At 42.4% G+C, this 17,412-nt stretch overlaps 1 protein-coding gene across 7 annotated transcripts in view; it reads left to right on the plus strand.

Annotated features, from left to right (window-relative positions):
• Positions 1-17,412, plus strand: part of phldb2b (pleckstrin homology-like domain, family B, member 2b) — an 82,183-nt gene that overhangs the window by 47,716 nt on the left and 17,055 nt on the right. For all 7 annotated transcript variants that reach the window (XM_034706451.1, XM_034706455.1, XM_034706450.1 and 4 more), the window contains 5 exons: positions 5,609-5,793; positions 8,503-9,732; positions 13,388-13,750; positions 16,399-16,560; positions 16,702-16,839. In XM_034706451.1, coding sequence (XP_034562342.1) covers positions 5,609-5,793; positions 8,503-9,732; positions 13,388-13,750; positions 16,399-16,560; positions 16,702-16,839 — 2,078 coding nt within the window. The remainder of the gene's footprint in view (positions 1-5,608; positions 5,794-8,502; positions 9,733-13,387; positions 13,751-16,398; positions 16,561-16,701; positions 16,840-17,412) is intronic.

The following is a 17,412-nucleotide window of genomic DNA, read 5'->3' on the forward strand; positions in this document are numbered from 1 at the left end:
TGTCCTCACCTCTGACCTGCTCTTCATCTGGTTCTTTTGTTCTGAAACATCAACATCTTCTCTTCATCCCCTCCTGTGGATCTGTTTATTTTGAGATAAAACACCTGGTTCCACAAAATTCTTTGCTCCTCTGTCCTGCCAGGATTTTGAGGATAAAGTTACAAGTACACAGGACACAGACAGGTGTGTGTGAGTGTGAGTGGGCTCTTAGTTTGGAGTGTGTGGTGGAAACACTGAAGGGATGGGTGGGGACAGGTATTTCTTTCAGCCCTCTCATATGTCTTCCCTAAACGCACGGTCCCACCGTCAAACACATGCCAAAACTTTAAGTCGAAGCATATTGGAATGTTTTTGTCATCTGGTGCTCTTCAGTTGCTGTGGTGATACAGCTGGACTCTGCTGTCTCCTCAGTGATTGATCGGGCTGTAAGAAAGGTGTGTGTCTGTTTGCTGTAATCACTGGAATCCTTGCTCTTTACACCCCACACACAAGGACTCCACTCCTCTCTCTCACACACACACTCGTATTTAAAAAAGACGCTGCAACAGGCGACCAAAATCTGAACCTTGAAGATTGCCAAGAATCACACTCTGAAACCTGCACCAATAATAATATAATATAATATAAGAATAATACTTTGATTTGTATAACACTTTTCAATACAAGTAACAAGTGCTTCACAAAAACAATAAAAGCAGAGAAGCAATAAAAGTAAACAGAGAATAAAAGCAGAGAGGTAGAACGTTAAAAATGAAATAATTCACAAAATAAAAGCTTTACTATAAAGGTGCGTCTTGAGTAGAGAAATAGAATGACGGACTGACTCTGCGAGTCTGACTTCCTCTGGCAGGCTGTTCCACAGTCGGGGGATCTGACAGCAAAGGCCCTCTCGCCTTTAGTTTTGAGTCTAGACCAGGCATGTCCAAAGTACGGCCAGGGGGCCAATCGTGGCCCAAGGTCCATTTATTTATGGCCCCAAGCCTCCATCTTAAAATGTGTTATTTATAACACAAAAATTAATCACATTCTGAATAGGGATGACCACAATTAATCGATTATCGATTAATTGATTGTTAAGAAATTACTCGAAACACACATTTTTGTTATCAATTTTCCGTCACGTGGAACAAACATCATGTGGTCTCATATTACACTCATCTATCAGGGAGGTGTTTTAAATTTAAAGCATGTTTGGATGTGAATCAGCTGTTAAAGGTGTTGCGCACAGCGGAGACGCTCAGCTGGAGGCTGCGGCTGTGCGTCAGGTCTCCACGTGCGCTTTTTAAAAGAGGATCAATACAAAACTGCTGCCAACAACAACAAGGACACAAAGGTTGACAGCTTTAAACAGGATATTTCCCACCTTTGGATACAAAGGCAACAGACAGGTGGGAAATTCAGGTACGCTACGTTTACAGACCAGCAACATCAGAGCCGTCTGAGCTTTTCTCCAGCGGGACTGATTATGACCCGGTTTAGCTCCCGGCTGACACCTGACCGAATACACATGTTTATTTTTCTCAAGAAGAACGAGTAGACAAAAAACTGGACACTGTGAGTCTGAAGTAATTTTCTGTTTGTATTATTAGCCTTCACTTTATAAGATTATGTCCGCGGAGAATATTTTAATGACCCTGATCGTTGATATTCTGCGTGTCAAACGTGTGCCCGTATTCAATCCCGTCAGTTTTATGCATTTTGTCGCTGTAAAAAATGAAATTTAGGGGGAAAACAACCTATTTGGCATTGTTTTTGACGTAAGAATAATAATGTGTAATTTTTTTTATCAATTAATCGATAATTGATCGTTAACATTTCCAAAAATCGATCACGGAAAATACTTAAAATGTACATCCCTTATTCTGAATCATCTGTACATTTGCAGTTTCTTTCAAGCGCACAAACAAAACAAAGGCAATCCAGAAAAGGTTTTCAAATTCATGTTTTTATCATGATGTGAAAATGTTCTCGATGAAACTAAAAGTTCAGAAGACACAAAAGAGGACACAAGACAAGATCAAAATTATGAAATCATACAGAGAAGGCAAAATTTGATGCATAAAAATTGTTCAGAAGGCAGGACAATAATTATTTTGTTATAAAATGTTGTCTGCTGATCAGAAAAAAACAACATGAAAAAGAAGTGTGATGAAATCCAGATCGTGATCCTGCCATAGCAAAATACAATATTTTTCCCACATTGTCCGACCCTAGTGAAAAACATTTTCCTCCAGAAGAAGATAAAGTTTGCTAATTTTTACATGGCTTATGGAGAACTGAGGACTTCCTAGTTACTGATTTGTTGAGAAAAAAGCTAAAATAATTATTATTAAATAGATATTTCATATATAACTTTTATGATTCCTAAGTCTTAGTAGGAGCCACTGGCCCTGAGGTATTCTGACAACATCAAATGTGGCCCTCTTCGAAAAAAGTTTGGACACCACTGGTCTAGACCATGGAACAGCAAGTGGATCTCTGCCAGAGGATCTCAGACTGCATCCTGGTTCATGGGGGGATACAATCTCAGAAATGTATTAAGGGGCAAGTCCATGTTGTGCTTTAAATGTAATTATCTTAAAATCAATCCTAAAAACAACATGGAGCCAGTGTAGAGATATGCTAAGATTGGGGTGATGTGGGAACATTGTTTTGCTCTAGCTGAAAGCTGAGCTGCTGCGTTTTGTTCAGTCTGAAGTCAGACTGATTTTTGTTTAAGACAGGTGTGTAGTGAGTTGCAGTAGTGAATTAGTTCTTCTCGGTTTTTTGATGAAATAATGGACTCTACCTTTGAAATATTTCTGAGCTGATAAAATCGTTTTTACGTGGATAGCTGAATTATCTAAATTGTTCATGATGAGGGTTCTTTGTGCTGCTGGGCCAATTAGAATCATTTCTGATTTATTGTCATTGAGTTGAAGGAAGTTGTCTGTCATCCATGATTTTATTTCTTCAAGACACATGTGAAGGGTTTCGATATTTGACCGGTCACCAGCTCTGATGGGGAGGTAAAGTTGCGTGTCGTCAGCATAAAAATGGAAATTTACGTTATATTTTCGTATATATTTCCAAGAGGGAGCATGTAGAAATAGCATCAGGCCCAGTATTGCACCCTGGGGGACCCCATGGAACAAGTTTGCCATTGATGACGCGCAGTTCGCTGTTGACACGGCAAAACATCGGTTGTGCAAATAGGACCTGAACCAATTTAAGGTGATATCAGAAATACCAGCCCACTTTTCCAGTCTGTCAATGAGCAGTTTGTGATCCACGGTATCGAACTCAGCACTGAGGTGCAGGAGAACTCAAATGGAGCAGCACCCAGCCTCTTCGGCCAATAGCAGGTCATTGGCCGAAGAAGCTGGGGGCTGCTCCATTTTAGTTCTCCTGGAACTAAAATAAAGAATAGAAGAGATCCCCTCAAAGCAATGATCAGGGCATAGAAGAGAAAACAGCAGAGTGAGCGCACACAGGGCTCTGGTATAAATCTGCCCATGTATGGACACAAACACCCTGACTGTGTGTGTGTGTGTGCCTCACTGTGTGTGTGTGTGTGTGTGTGTGTGTGTGTGTGTGTGTGGTTCTGGATCTTATGATGCCTTTAATTTTCTGCCTCATTTCTTCCCTCCATGTTAGGTTTGACTTTTTCTCACACAGACGGCTGTGATGTTCACTTTTCAGCGCTTATGTAACTGTCTTTCAAAATACTCATCAAGCCGTGCTGCTTCTATATTCCTATTTATTATTTGACACGTACATCCACTCTTTGCACAAACACATGGATAATACATAGGCTACATGAGTGTCAGTAATAGAAAACCTTGTGTGTGTGTGAGAGTGTGTGTGACAGTTAAACACTGGGTGGTCTCCGCTCAAACACTGGTAATAGCTCCTTTTCCACATAAAGCCACAGATGAAAAAAACACTGGGCAGGTTTCTCACATATAGCTTTCCCTCCTTTTTCATGTTTTTGGATGAAGGGTTTTTTGAAATTCTGCACAGTAAAATAATTGCTATTAATCCAGACAAAAATCCAACATCAGCAATATTTTATCCACTGATTTTTTTTATTTTGCTGATTTGACTTGAAGATTTTGGAGGAAGGAAGTGAGACTGACTCAGCTGAGGTTTGGAAAAAGACCCCGTGTTGCTGAAACGGCTTTAAATAAAAGACTTCAGGAAGGGCGGGGGGCCTCCTGAGGGGAGTCAGGAATATTTAGTGGTCTCTTTCATTTCCCCAAAAACCTCCTTTTGGAAACTGACGTCCAGATAGAGTTGCAATGTTTGTCTTGGATCTAATGGATGGTTTTGTATGAGGGTGTATTTGCATGCATGTGTGTGTGACTGGACTCCTACTCTCCGTGGTTAGCTACCATTTGCAGATTGTTTGGGTTGAGTTTGTCCTGCCAAGGCCCATATCTATGAATAGCTGCTGCTTCAGGTACACATTCAGCTCTCTCTCTCTTTTTCTCTTTCTCTCTCTTCTGCAACCATTTATGACTCTGCCCCTCTTTCCCTTCCAAAGATCTTGTTTTGCTCAATTTTCCAAAAGCTGAATAGAGACTGTTCCATGTCCGTCCATCCCTTTGTACCTTTTAACTGCTCACTAGTCTGACCACTCCTCTTCATATCTCCCTGTTTTCTTACAATGCTTTGTTCATCTCAGTGTTTCTGCATTCCCCTTGTTAAGCACAGTAGTGGGCAGTAACACAGTAAATGTACTTGAGTATCTGTACTTTACTTGAGTATTATTTTTTGGTGAACTTTTTACTTTGACTCCATTTAAAGACAAATCTCATCCTTTTGACTCCTCTACATTTCTATCAGTGCTCTAGTTACTCTCTACTTTATCTTTGAAGTCAGCTGATTAGTCTTCTTTTCTGAAATCAGATCCCAAAGACCGTAAACTGTTGGTGTCCTTGTGTTTGGTTTGTCTCAGTGGTGTAGCCGTACCTGGGTTGAGCGTAGATCAAACGTTCTTCAGATCAGTGCGTTCATGTAGTCGTGGTGATGATGGCTATGACTGAGAAGGATGATGATTCTCTACCTGAGCACCACGGCCATATTTTAAACCCACGTTTGAGCTTTTGAAATAAAGAATGATTGTTTGTATTGTTGTAAATCTCTGATCTGTTTACCACACAAACTTCATCACAGCCTCCAAAACATCAGCATCTAACCTGAGAAAGCATGTGGAGGTCTGGAGCTAACACACTGCTTTGATTCCAGAGGAACATTGTAAACTTGTCTGTGCTTGTAGTAACTTAGTTTAGATTTCATGGTAGACTTTTTAGATCTGAAATCCTGTTTTCTAGAGAAACAGAACGGAGCAGAATGTTCACCCATGCATTCTTGACTGCACTCATGCTTTGTGAAAATACATTTAGAGATATTTTAAAAAGTACTTTGAATACTTCAGTATTTTTAAAAGGAAGTACTCCAGGACTTTAACTCAAGTCAGAATCTGACTGAACAACTTTCACTTGCATTGGAGTAATGTTTGACCAGGAGGATCTATACTCTGACTTCAGTCATGAAGACGTCTACTTTATCCACCACTGGTTAAACATTTAATTTCTCTCTCATTGTTTCCCCCCTCTACCTCCAGACTACCTGAAGTTCAGCAGTGACTACGGCCATGCAGTGGTGGGTGGAACCAGCAGCTCTAGAGGCATGCGATCGGCCTCCGAGCTCCGGGACTTGATGGACACGCTGCAGCGCAAGAAGGTCGCTCTGGAGAACAGCCTCAGAGCCAACGGGAATGCAAACCCCTCCTACTTCAGCGTGACACAGGTCGGCCATCTTTAAGCTCCATTTCAGAATTCATCATTCTGTTTTATAAAGAGTCTTTGCCCCAAGTGGAGGAGTTTAAGTATCTCGGGGTCTTGTTCGCGAGTGGGGGTGAAATGGAGCGTGAGATCGACAGGCGGATTGGAACAACATCAGCAGTGATGCAGGCGTTGTACCGGACCGTCATGATAAAGAGGGAGCTGAGCCAAAAGGCATAACTTTCAATTTACCAGTCGATCTACAATCCAACCCTCACCTATGGTCCTGAGCTGTGGGTCATGACCGAAAGAATAAGATCTCTGATACAAGCGGCTGAAATGAGATTCCTCTCAAGGGTGTCTGAGCTCAACCTTAGAGAGAGGTTCAGGAGCTCAGACATCCGGAGGGAGCTCAGAGTAGAGTCGATGCTCCTTCGCGTTGAGAGGAGTCAGCTGAGGTGGTTCGGGCATCTGATAAGGATGCCTCTGGCTCCAGGACGCTTCTCTTTAGAGGTGTTCCAGGTAGGGATAGGTACCTTCACATTTGAACCGATACGGTACCGATACCCGGTACCTGGGAATCGGTACCGGTACTCAGCGGTACCAATTTTTGGTACTTTTGTGTTTTTATGTGGTAATATATATTAATTAAAAAAAAAATCTCAAATTTGTTTAATTTAACATATTTATTTAATTTAACATGAAATGAACAGAAACAGGATTATATAGGTGATTAGATATATTAGCTGACACGTGCTCGTGGCGTCTAATTGCTTTTTCGGGAGTTTATCAATGAACACACGTGAACGCCTGAAAAAGTCAGTTCTCCGTCTCTTTATAATAACAGGACACATAACTTACATGTTGGGCATTCATTCACACAGGAACGGTTATAAACAGGGCAGGTAGTCGTAGCGAGTTGGTCAGTCTCAACCATAGACTGTATAAAATAAACGTAATCCTCCTGCAGCTCTGCCTTGTGGTGAGTGCGCGCGCCCGTCAGCTGCAGGCTCGGTTTGGCGCGCTCCCGCGCAGATGCAGAGAGCAGAGAGCAGAGACGTCCACCCGATCAGTCTCAAACTTTATTACAGGGGGAAAGTATGGAAAATCGCCTCCTCTTCCACTCCCTCACACTCACAGGGATGCGTTCAGGTACCGAAACATGATACCATTTGATTTTACGTGAAACGGTACTCGGTAGTACCGATGGAATTCGGTCGGAATTCGATAAAAGTACCAAATTCAGTACCCATCGCTAGTTCCGGGCATGTCAAACTGTGAGAAGGCCACCGGGTAGACCCAGAACTCGATGGAGGGATTATATATCCCGCCTGGTCTGGGACTGTGTTACTTTAGTTAACTAAATTATAACAATAAATGTTTGTCAACGACTCATTTTTTTCATGAGGAAAACAAGACTATGACGAGCTAAAGTGCATCACTGATAATAAAAACTCTGATGAACACATGTTTTGATTTTGTTGACGAGACGATGAAGAGATGAAAACTTCAGTGGCGGGCCGTTGGACATTAAGAATCCATGTTTCCCCCGCTGTGCGTCTTTAAAGATAAAAGTGATGACTTCCTGTGACAGGCTGAGTTATTATCTGAGGGGCTCAGTGTTAGCTTGGTCTCTACCTGCAGCAGGTGTGCTTTATGAACCAGCTCTCCTCACCTCCATGCATCTGTCTCATCTTCATTGATGATTTTTACCTCCCGGTGTGCGATAGTGACAAAGACACAACCGGGGGACGTCTGTTTAATATTTGATGTTTGACGTTTTTGCCGCCATTACTGTAAAAAGCTCCTCGTCTACAGCTTGATTTAATCCAGTTTGGTGAAACATCAGACACATTTAGTAAGTTTGGATCAACTCCTTGTTGAAAGATGCAGATGCATTTCAGAGTGCCGTGAACTGACTGTCTGTCCAGTGCGCCTGTCACTGCAGGTGCATTCAAGGACCATCGTAAATGTGCAATACAGTCCTTTCATGGTATTTTTCTGTGAGTCAAGAGAATCAAAATACAGTCACAGTGTTCACATCAAGAATGTTTTCTTTTGTCTTTTTAACAGGGACAGGCTGAATTATTTAACTTCAGATATTACACAAGCAAAAGTGTTAAAGGAGTGAAATGTTGACAATTTTAACACTTGGTATAACCCTGATACTGATATCTGATCCACTACATGAACTATTTAAAGAGTGAAATCATTTCGTCAAAAATCAAAGACTAAAACTAATAAAGGGCTGAGAAGACTAAAATGTGACTAAACAAAAACAGGCATTTTCGTCTAAAGACTAAGACTAAATCTAAAGTAGCCGCCAAAATGAACACTGGTCTGGGATCGCCTCGGGATTCTCCAGGAGGAGCTGGAAAGTGTTGCTGGGGAGAGGGATGTCTGGGACGATCTGCTTGGACTGCTACCTCCGCGACCCGACCCTGGATAAGCGGAAGAAACTGGATGGATGGATGGATAGAGTCTGCAGGGTGATCTTGGCTGGTTGTCAGGGCTGAGCAGGGTTTACTCATTATAGGAAGTAACATCATGCATGTCTAACTATGGCTCAATCATTATCCTGAGCTCAGTGTTCACTCCTCCATTCCGCTTCTTTCAAAGAGAAGAGGTCTGCGTATCTACCTTTGACATGTCTTAAATGCATCAGATGTTTCAGTTTGATAACATTTCATGTATTTCCTGATGTTAATTTACTTCTCTCCCATTGTTTCTCCAGTCTCCCCCGACCACACCGGTCAACAGTCCTGCCACGTCCTCCTCAGCCTATCAGGAACAGGCGAGACGTTTCTACAGCTCAGATCGTCCTCCCATGTCTCTGAAATCCCCTCCTCCTTCTTCCCCTGGACGAAGGTCAGACTCCTCTTCTCTATCCTCCCGCACCTCCATCAATCGCAGCCAGGACAGCTACGGCATGAGCGACAGCCGACGACTGCACAACCAGGGCTCCTCTAGTCTACTGTCAACGTGGAACGGAGGGGGCTCCTCTGTTTCTGTCGACGGCAGCAACAACGTCCTCCTCTCTCTCCCGTCCTCCTCCGCGTCGTCCCGCACCCCATCAGCAGGGGGGGCAGTCAGCATGCCCTCAAGCCCCCGTCTTGGCCGCCGTAGCTTTGGCAACCAAGAGTCACTGCCAAGCAGTCGGACCAGGAAGTACTCGGCCGGCTCGCTTACTGGAATGATGGTTGGAGGGCACAGCCGCTCGCTGCCACGCCTCTGCCCCTCCCCATCTCCCCGTGACCACAACAACGGAGTCCTGACCCTGTCCACTTTGCCCCCGCGGCGGTCTGACGTTGGGGGTTACAAATACAGCAAAGAGCATTATAACAACCAAAATGGCAGCACTGACCTCAACCACAACTCTGGATACTCCAGTCAGCTTTCCTCTAACAGGAATCAAAACCAGAATGCCAGCAAGGGAGAGGGTGTCGTGTCCATCTCCCTCTCTACCCCGAAGATCATGCCTCCCACCACTCCCTCCGTCCCCTCCACAGCTACCCCTCCTGATGTGACCATCCCCTCAAGAGCAGGCGGCTCCTCTTCTCCTCGAGTCGCTAAAAAACTCAGCCTGACCTCCACGAGCTCCGTGGGCTCCGTCACCTCCTTGAGCTCCAACACGACAGAGCTGACGAGTCGTGGAGTGTCTGCAGGAGTGGAAGCTTACCTGGCAGAGAGGGAGAGGGAGAGGGAGAGGAGAGGGGTTGGCCTTGAGCTCAGCGCTGCTCCTGGGCTTGGCGAGAGGAGGTCCTCGTTTGGAAAGGCCGGCTTGGAGCCTGGGATGGGGCTGGGGGAGAGGAGGCAGTCATTTGGAAAGGCAGGAGTGACCCCACCTGGAGGTTTCAGGGAGAGAAGGGGGAGCATCAGCTCTCTCAGCGGGAAGGAGGAACTGACAGACTACCACCACCGGCAGAAAGAGGAGCGACTCAGAGAGCAGGAGGTGGAGAGACTGGTAAGTTTGCATGTAGATATAAACGTTCCCTCTTGACCCTGACATCCACAAATAACATCAAGTCTAATCACTGTGGAGTTAAACGCTCTGCACCCTGTGGTGTGATGTGTAAATCACTCGGTTAAATGCTTGTATGGTAAAAAGTTATGGACTTTAAAAGAAGGTGGAGAAGGAGATGAAAGATCACTGCACACATTCATGAAACCTCACAAAGACACAATCTTCCTGGAATGACTTCAGGAATGCCGACCTTCATCCTAACCTCCTCCTCGTCCCCTCAATCAGACTCTCCCAGGGAGCTTAATGCACACAGTCCAACATTACACAGATCCATCTGGCACTGAGCCCATTCCTGGAGGACTATTCTTAACCCTGTGCTTGAATTATATGTGTGTGTATTCGCCTCTCTTTGTGTATGCGTGGTGCGTGTTTATGTCAGTCAAGTGGAGGTCCACCCGATGTGGCTCAGACCGCTGAGGAGCCACAGAACACATCAATGAGACGTTGGTCAGAGGGACCCAGAAGATTAGAGAGCAGGGTTTGAGTGTAGCAGGTGGATAAACACACAGATGCTCAACATATAATGACAACTGGACTCATAAACCTTCCCTGTTTTTGTCTCGCTCTTCACTCAGCCACATTCTGCAGAGTGAACCGCTGCTTCAACTGTGAGAAACACTTTTCCTGGAGGCCGTACAAACCCGAGCGTTTTACAAGCTTCACTCTGGTTTTCAGTCAGCCTCCAGATATCTTAGCTGCAAGTTTTATTTACAAGATGGAGTATGGTGGACCTGAAGTCAGAGCCAATTTGCACTTTGAAAAATATCAAGATGGAAACTTTATACCAAGCCCCAGCAGTGCTGCATCTGAGGTGGTTTAATGTAAAGCCACTTATTTTTAGTGTGTATCCTGATTTAAAAGAAAGCAGCTTTGATGTTATTGCATTTTTTTCTTAAATAGTTAAGAATAACTTAAAGTAAGCCATTCATTTGCTTTTAGCTGTTCATTTTAATCCTTTGAGGTATATTTTTAAACCCCAAACTTGCAAAAATAGCACAAACGCTCCAGCTTAAGGAAGCATTTCCTAAGTATTTGCTGCCCTCTAGTGGTAGAAGAATAAATCTGCATTCTGTCCATAATAAAATGAATTCAGGTGTAGCATGGACAGAATGCATGAACAGCTCATTAGAAAATGTACCCTGAAAGGAAGCAAGAGACTAAAGTCGTTTTTGAAAAATAATCAGCCATCCTGTCATTTAGGACGTTTACCCTAGGAGGTCAGGTTAACTGATATATTATTCTCCATCTTTGCATTTGGCAAAGCAGCTTCTCTTTTATGCATGAAGAACTATATATGAATGTATATATTGGAATTTTTTTTAGATTCAGCTAACACAAAACAACAATGCAGCCATTAGACTCAAATATTTCCTTTAAAAAAGTGTCCATAGTTTGAAAGTAAATATAAATAAATAAAAAATAAGTTAAGATTAAAAGTGAATAAATACATGCATACAAAATACAAATAGATTTTTTAATTAATACATTAAAATAATTTTGTAGATATTAATTTGAAGAAATATAAAGATACATACAGTAAATCAGGGGTTCCCAAAGTGTGGGGTCGTTAGATGTCTTCCAGAATGTTTTTTTTTGTATTATTTTTAAGTTATCTAAAAATAGTACATCTTACCCATTATAGAAAAAAAAGAAATAGTAGCTAAACCTGAAATAAAACCTTGAAAATAGAAAGTGTAATGAGTTTTCTGCCTTTCTTTGTTTCCAGATGACTCCTAAGTTTAGAGTTAGTGAACAGTTAATTATCAAAAGCATCAGTAGCAGCAGGTTAATTCATAACAGCACAGGAAACACAGACACATGCTCATATAGGTAGGGTCATTTTCTGCAGACCAGCTAAATGAAGACACATTACATCACTTTGAGGGTCTTTGGCACCTATATTTTTAGGGTCGCGGGCTGAAAAGTTTGGGAACCCCTGCGGTAAACTCTAAAGACAAAAAAGGACTTTGATATTACAGAGTAAAAGTACGAGTTAAACAATGCAAAGGAGTCATGAAGCAGTAATATAAGAATAAAGCAGGAAAGATAGGAAGATAGAGCCTTTTCCCTCCACTGTCTCATGCACCAGCTCCCTTTTCCCTCTCTGCTTCCTCACACTTTCTTCTTCTGTCTGTTGTTTTGTATCATTTCATTAATCACTGTTCTTATTTTCTAGTGGCCTTTCTTCTCTGTCTCTCTGTTTATCTGTCTCTTTGTAGTTGGCAGCTGATTACTGAAAGGGCTCCACAGAGACTTGTGTGCATTAGAATAGAACAAGGTGACAAACTGTGCTGCAGCTACTGGTTCACATTACACTCTATAAATGGGGTGTGTACATTTGTTTGTTTGTGTGCATTCACACACCCATACAAGATCATTCCACTAGTTACAAAGTAGTGTTTATTTCATTTAAATTGATGTGAATGCTTTAGTTTAATATTTATTTTATAAAAGAATGATCGACATTATAATCAGTAAATCTCTTTCTCAGACTTCCCTAAATGAGTCTTTACCTCTCTGATCAGGTCAATGATCCAAACATCACCTGCTTCAGATTCCCTCCTCGATCACAGTTCCCTCGAACGTGTCTCGTTACCTTTGTGGACAAACACAGACACATTCCTGTGCTCCGAGTCATCGCTTGTCCTCGTGCACGCTTCCGAAAGTTGACAGCTGCCTACCTTCTCATTAGCCTGCTGTCTCTCACACACACACACACACACGGACACACACAGCTCACACCTCTTTTTAAACCTCCTTTTGATTCCTAACATTACACACACACAGACGTGCTGTGTGGCTCAAACTCCCTCCAGAGAACTTACTGCTGAACTCTCCGCAGCCTTCATTCCTCTCCGCTGTGTCTGCACAGTGAGAACGGTCTGTTCCAGTGGTTCATAATTACAGGAGTAGTCTTCCTGGAGTATGCATTGGATTTACTCATATTCTGTGTCCCAAAAATGTTCAAGAGCGGATATACTTTTGAGTAAATGAGGACAGATCGACTTCAGCATGCTGCCACAGGTAACCTGAGCATTGGAAACTTGTGTTGTGACAGAGAGATGTTCTGCTGCTGTGGTGGAGCTGCTGTGACTCTGTGTCTGTAGCGTGGATCATAACTGGATGTTCAGTGTTCTGGTTGATGTGGAAATGTAACATCCAAGTCAGTCCAGAAAAGTTCAAAACTGTGAACTGTAATGAAATAAGACACTCTTCATTCTGGACCCTAAGTTTGATGTCTGTTAGATGTGTTATGTTTTAACACTGGACATATATTGTGACCACACTATGCACCAGTGAAGTGTTTGCCCTGAATCCAAAACGTCTCTGCTGTGCATGAGTGAGGAGACTAAAGGGCGATGACTTTTGGGTTTATTACTCAAGCCTGTGCTCTCTGACGTTAACCTATTTGGAGAAACCTGATTTTATTCTGCTAAAAATGATCAGTATATGAAGTTCAAGCAGCGTCTTGTGATTGCACCTTTTTAAATACACTTCTCAGAGCAACATCATAAAGAGAGCAATGAAAGCTGTAACCGCTTCACATGCATGTGTCATATGAATGAATGTCTCTGTTTGTTTGTGCTCATCTCAGGAGCGACAGCGGCTAGAGACCATCCTGTCTCTCTGCACGGAGCTGGGCCGGTCTGAGAGAGAGGGCCCGACTTCAGCCGTGGCCGATCTCCAGAAGATCAACCAGGAGCTGGAGAAGCTTCAAGTGAACGACGACGACGATGACGACACACCGTCTGTCTTCTCGGACTCTTCGGCTGTTAATGGATCGACAGGGAACGGGCACATCACCTCTTCGGGGTTGGAGAATGGATTCTACGATGATGACCTGCAGGTACGGCGGCGGCGCAGCAGCGGGCAGCGGGACTACAGGGCAGAGTCTCCTGCTGTCAGTGTGCGAAGCTTCGGCCCGTCTCCTTCTCCGAGAGCCCAGAGGACCAATGAGGTACACACGAGAGAGGACGTAGATTTGTTTACACTTACATGTACAGATTGATCCCTCTCATTACATCACTGTTGTCAAACTGTATTGAGATTTATTTAAAAGTTTATCAGTGACTCTTTTTTAAAGGAGTCTCTCTGCACCTTCAGTCTGTTTGAAGAGGCTCAGATGCATGTTAGATAAACATCCAGCCTCATGCTCACTGAGCGTACGAGGCTGCTGAGGTGGAACCTTTGACTTCAGTCAGCTATTTAAGAAATTAATCTGGATTAATGTTGGGGGTGATGATGCGCTTTGTTCTTTGTGAAAAACATGAGAGTGACAGGGATCACTCCTAATACCAACCAAGTATCAACATACACATCCTTTACATACACAGATGGGAGATATTTACAGCCGTTTATTAGATTAGAGAGGATGATGTGTTACTATGCAGAAATGACAGCTGGTGTGTGAGTGTGTGTGTCTGCACACAGTTCTTAGATTGCCTGAAGAATGATAGGAAAAATGAAACATACTGTCCGTCTACATACACTACCAGTCAAAAGTTTGGACACACCTTCTCATTCAATGGTTTTTATTTACTTTAATTATTTTCAACATTGTAGATTAATACTGAAGACATCAAAACTATGAAATAATCTGGTTTTGCCATAATCTGGATTACAACAGTTTTAGGTCTGAAGAGCTCATTTCTCTCTCAGCACACACTACACGGGGGTGAATACATTAATAATGTGGCAGTTCAGAAGATATAAGGATTACGAGTTTTGCCCAAATAAGGACATGACTGACTTGACTGACAGGCTAAAGGCCCGCCTCTTTACCTCAAGCTAGCTCAGACAAAGTTAGGTTGAGTTCAACATTTCCAATATGGCTCCCGTCGACGATTGGCCTCAAAACAGCGCTTCAGAAACAGATGGGTGACGTCACGGATACTACATCCATTTATTACACAGTGTATGATTCAATCCCAATGTGAGTCAGCGTTTCCAGCACTCTGCATCCTCAGGTGAAAATAGTTCAACCTTATGAATGTCACTTCCTGATCACTGACCCATCAGAATCAAGAAGGGGCGGGACTTCTGATATCAGCTTTGTCAACAACAATGGCGAAGGATCAGAGTTACTGTTGATGCTCTGACGTGATTTACACTACCAGTTTGGACACACCTTCTCATTTTATGGTTTTTATTTATTTTAATTATTTTCAACATTGTAGATTAATACTGAAGACATCAAAACTAGGAAATAATCTGGTTTTGCCATAATCTGGATTATAACAGTAGTCAAATAGAGCTATCCATTGTGTACTAACCCTACCTCTGAACAACACAACTGATGGTCTCAAACACATCAAGAAGGCAAGTCATTCTACAAATGAACTCTTGACAAGGCTCATGTTCATTAGAAACCATTCCAGGAGACCACTTCATGAAGCACACTGAGAGAATACCAAGAGTGTGCAAAGCTGTCATGAAGGAAAAAGGGGGCTACTTTACAGAATCTAAAATATAAAACTGATTCGCAATCAATCAATCCATCAATCTTTATTTGTATAGCGCCAAATCACAACAAATGTTATCTCAGGATGCTTTTACAAACATAGGAGGTCTAGACTACTCTATGTCAAATTATGAACAGAGACCCAACTTCAAGACAGGATAAGACTCGGTCTGACCCCACCTTAATCCACCATGAGCATTGCACATTGCAGTATTTAGCTAGTTATTCTGCTTTGTTTAACATTTTTTTGTTCATTCAATAATTCCATATATGTTCTTTCATAGTTTAGATGTCTTCAGTATTAATCTACAGTGTTTACAATCATTACAATAAATACAAACCCTTGAATGAGAAGGTGTTTCGAAACGTTTGACTGGTAGTGTAGTTTCACTTCATTAAACCAAGGTATTAAATTGAAGTTAAATGTATGTATATATATATATATTTGAACATTTGTATTAGACTCAGCCAACACAACACAAAACAACAATTAAGCCATTAGACTCAGATCTCATGCATACAATATTTCATTAAAAAAAATGTTTTGAAAACACCTCGACCATCATCCAAAAGTAAAAATAAATAAATAAAAGATACAGGCAGATGGGTGTCTAACATGAGTCTGGTCCTGCTGGGGGTTTCTGCCCATTAAAGTTTGTCCTTGCCACTGTAACTTGTTAAATGCTGCAAAGTGCTCTGCTCATGGTGGATTAAGATGAGATCAGACTGAGTCCTGTCTGTAAGATGGGACTGGATCTGATCCTGTCTTGATGTTGGGTCTTTGTTAATAATAGAACATAGAGTACGGTCTAGACCTGCTCTGTTTGGAAAGAGTCTGAGGAGAACATTTGTTGGGATTGATTGATTAAAAAAATGAGTAAATGCATTAATTCAAAATCAAAATAATAATATTACAAAAGTTGACTTAATAAATCAAAATAATTTCATAATAATTAGAATAATGATAGAAATACGTACAGTAAACTTCAAAGAAAACTAAACAAATAAAATAAAATACTAATAATGTATATCATTAAAGATGTCAGTATAAATTATTAAAATCCTCTACATCAGTTTGATAAAGTCACGTCTTGTTGATGGTACAATCCCGGATCTGTTGATGATGTTGATGATGATGTTTCCAGGCCCTGGATGATGCAGCTCGTTACCACAGACAGGAAGTGAGGCCTTCTGAGGAGGAAGTGAGGCGTGTGGAGGAGGAGAGAATCCAGGTGCTAAATAACATGGAGGAGGTGGAGCAGAAGATCAAAGAGCTGGACAACCAGATCGATGAATCTGCCCGAGAGGTAACAGAGAGAAGAGAGAGAAGGAGTGGATGCTACTTAAATTGAAAGAACACACTTTTGTGCATATTCTAATAACACAACTTACTTGCAGAAGAGAACTAGAGTCACTACTAATTACATTCTTGTGTGTGTTTATCCAAGGTGGAGGTTGAGCGAGCTCTGGTGGAGGCTGAGATGGAGTCCGAGTCGGCCGCTCTCCAGCAGGAGAAAGATGCTCTGGAGACTCTTCACAACAAGATGTCTGACCTGGAGACCACGTCCCAGCAGGAAAAAGATAAGGTGTGTGAGAGGCTGTGATTCATCGTTAAACAAAGAGAGCCAAAGGGAAAGTTCTGTGGGAGTCATGATGGTCCACACTGAGACCAAGAGCCTGTTGACATGCAGCTGTGTGAGGAGATAAGAGGACACTTGAAAAGCAGAGAGTTAGAGGTTTAATGACGGATTCTGACAGAACCATGAAAGTGTTTCAAACCTTTCACACCAAGTCCATTTTAAACATGTCCGTTCACCGAGGCTTTTAAATGACGGCATGTATTTCCCTTCCCAAAGAGTTCTGGTGTGTGTGTGTGTGTGTGTGTGTGGTATTGTAAATGCATACGCTATGCTGAGACTGTCGTAAATTCAGGGGTCACTTGACTCTCTGGTAAGTGTTAATCCTTTTCATGCTGTCTGAGGTCCAAATATATATCTGTTAATACTGCTCAGGGTATAGCGGGCAACGAGTGATACTTTCTGACACTCTCCTGCTGGAGGGCCATGGATGTACTGTATGTGTGTGTGCGTGTGTGTCAGCCACAGTTAAACCAACGTATGGTATCAGTCACTGGGTGTGAGGTGTAAGAGGAGAAACGT

Source organism: Notolabrus celidotus, chromosome 17 (assembly GCF_009762535.1).
Source record: "Notolabrus celidotus isolate fNotCel1 chromosome 17, fNotCel1.pri, whole genome shotgun sequence".
Taxonomy (NCBI): Eukaryota; Metazoa; Chordata; class Actinopteri; order Labriformes; family Labridae; genus Notolabrus; species Notolabrus celidotus.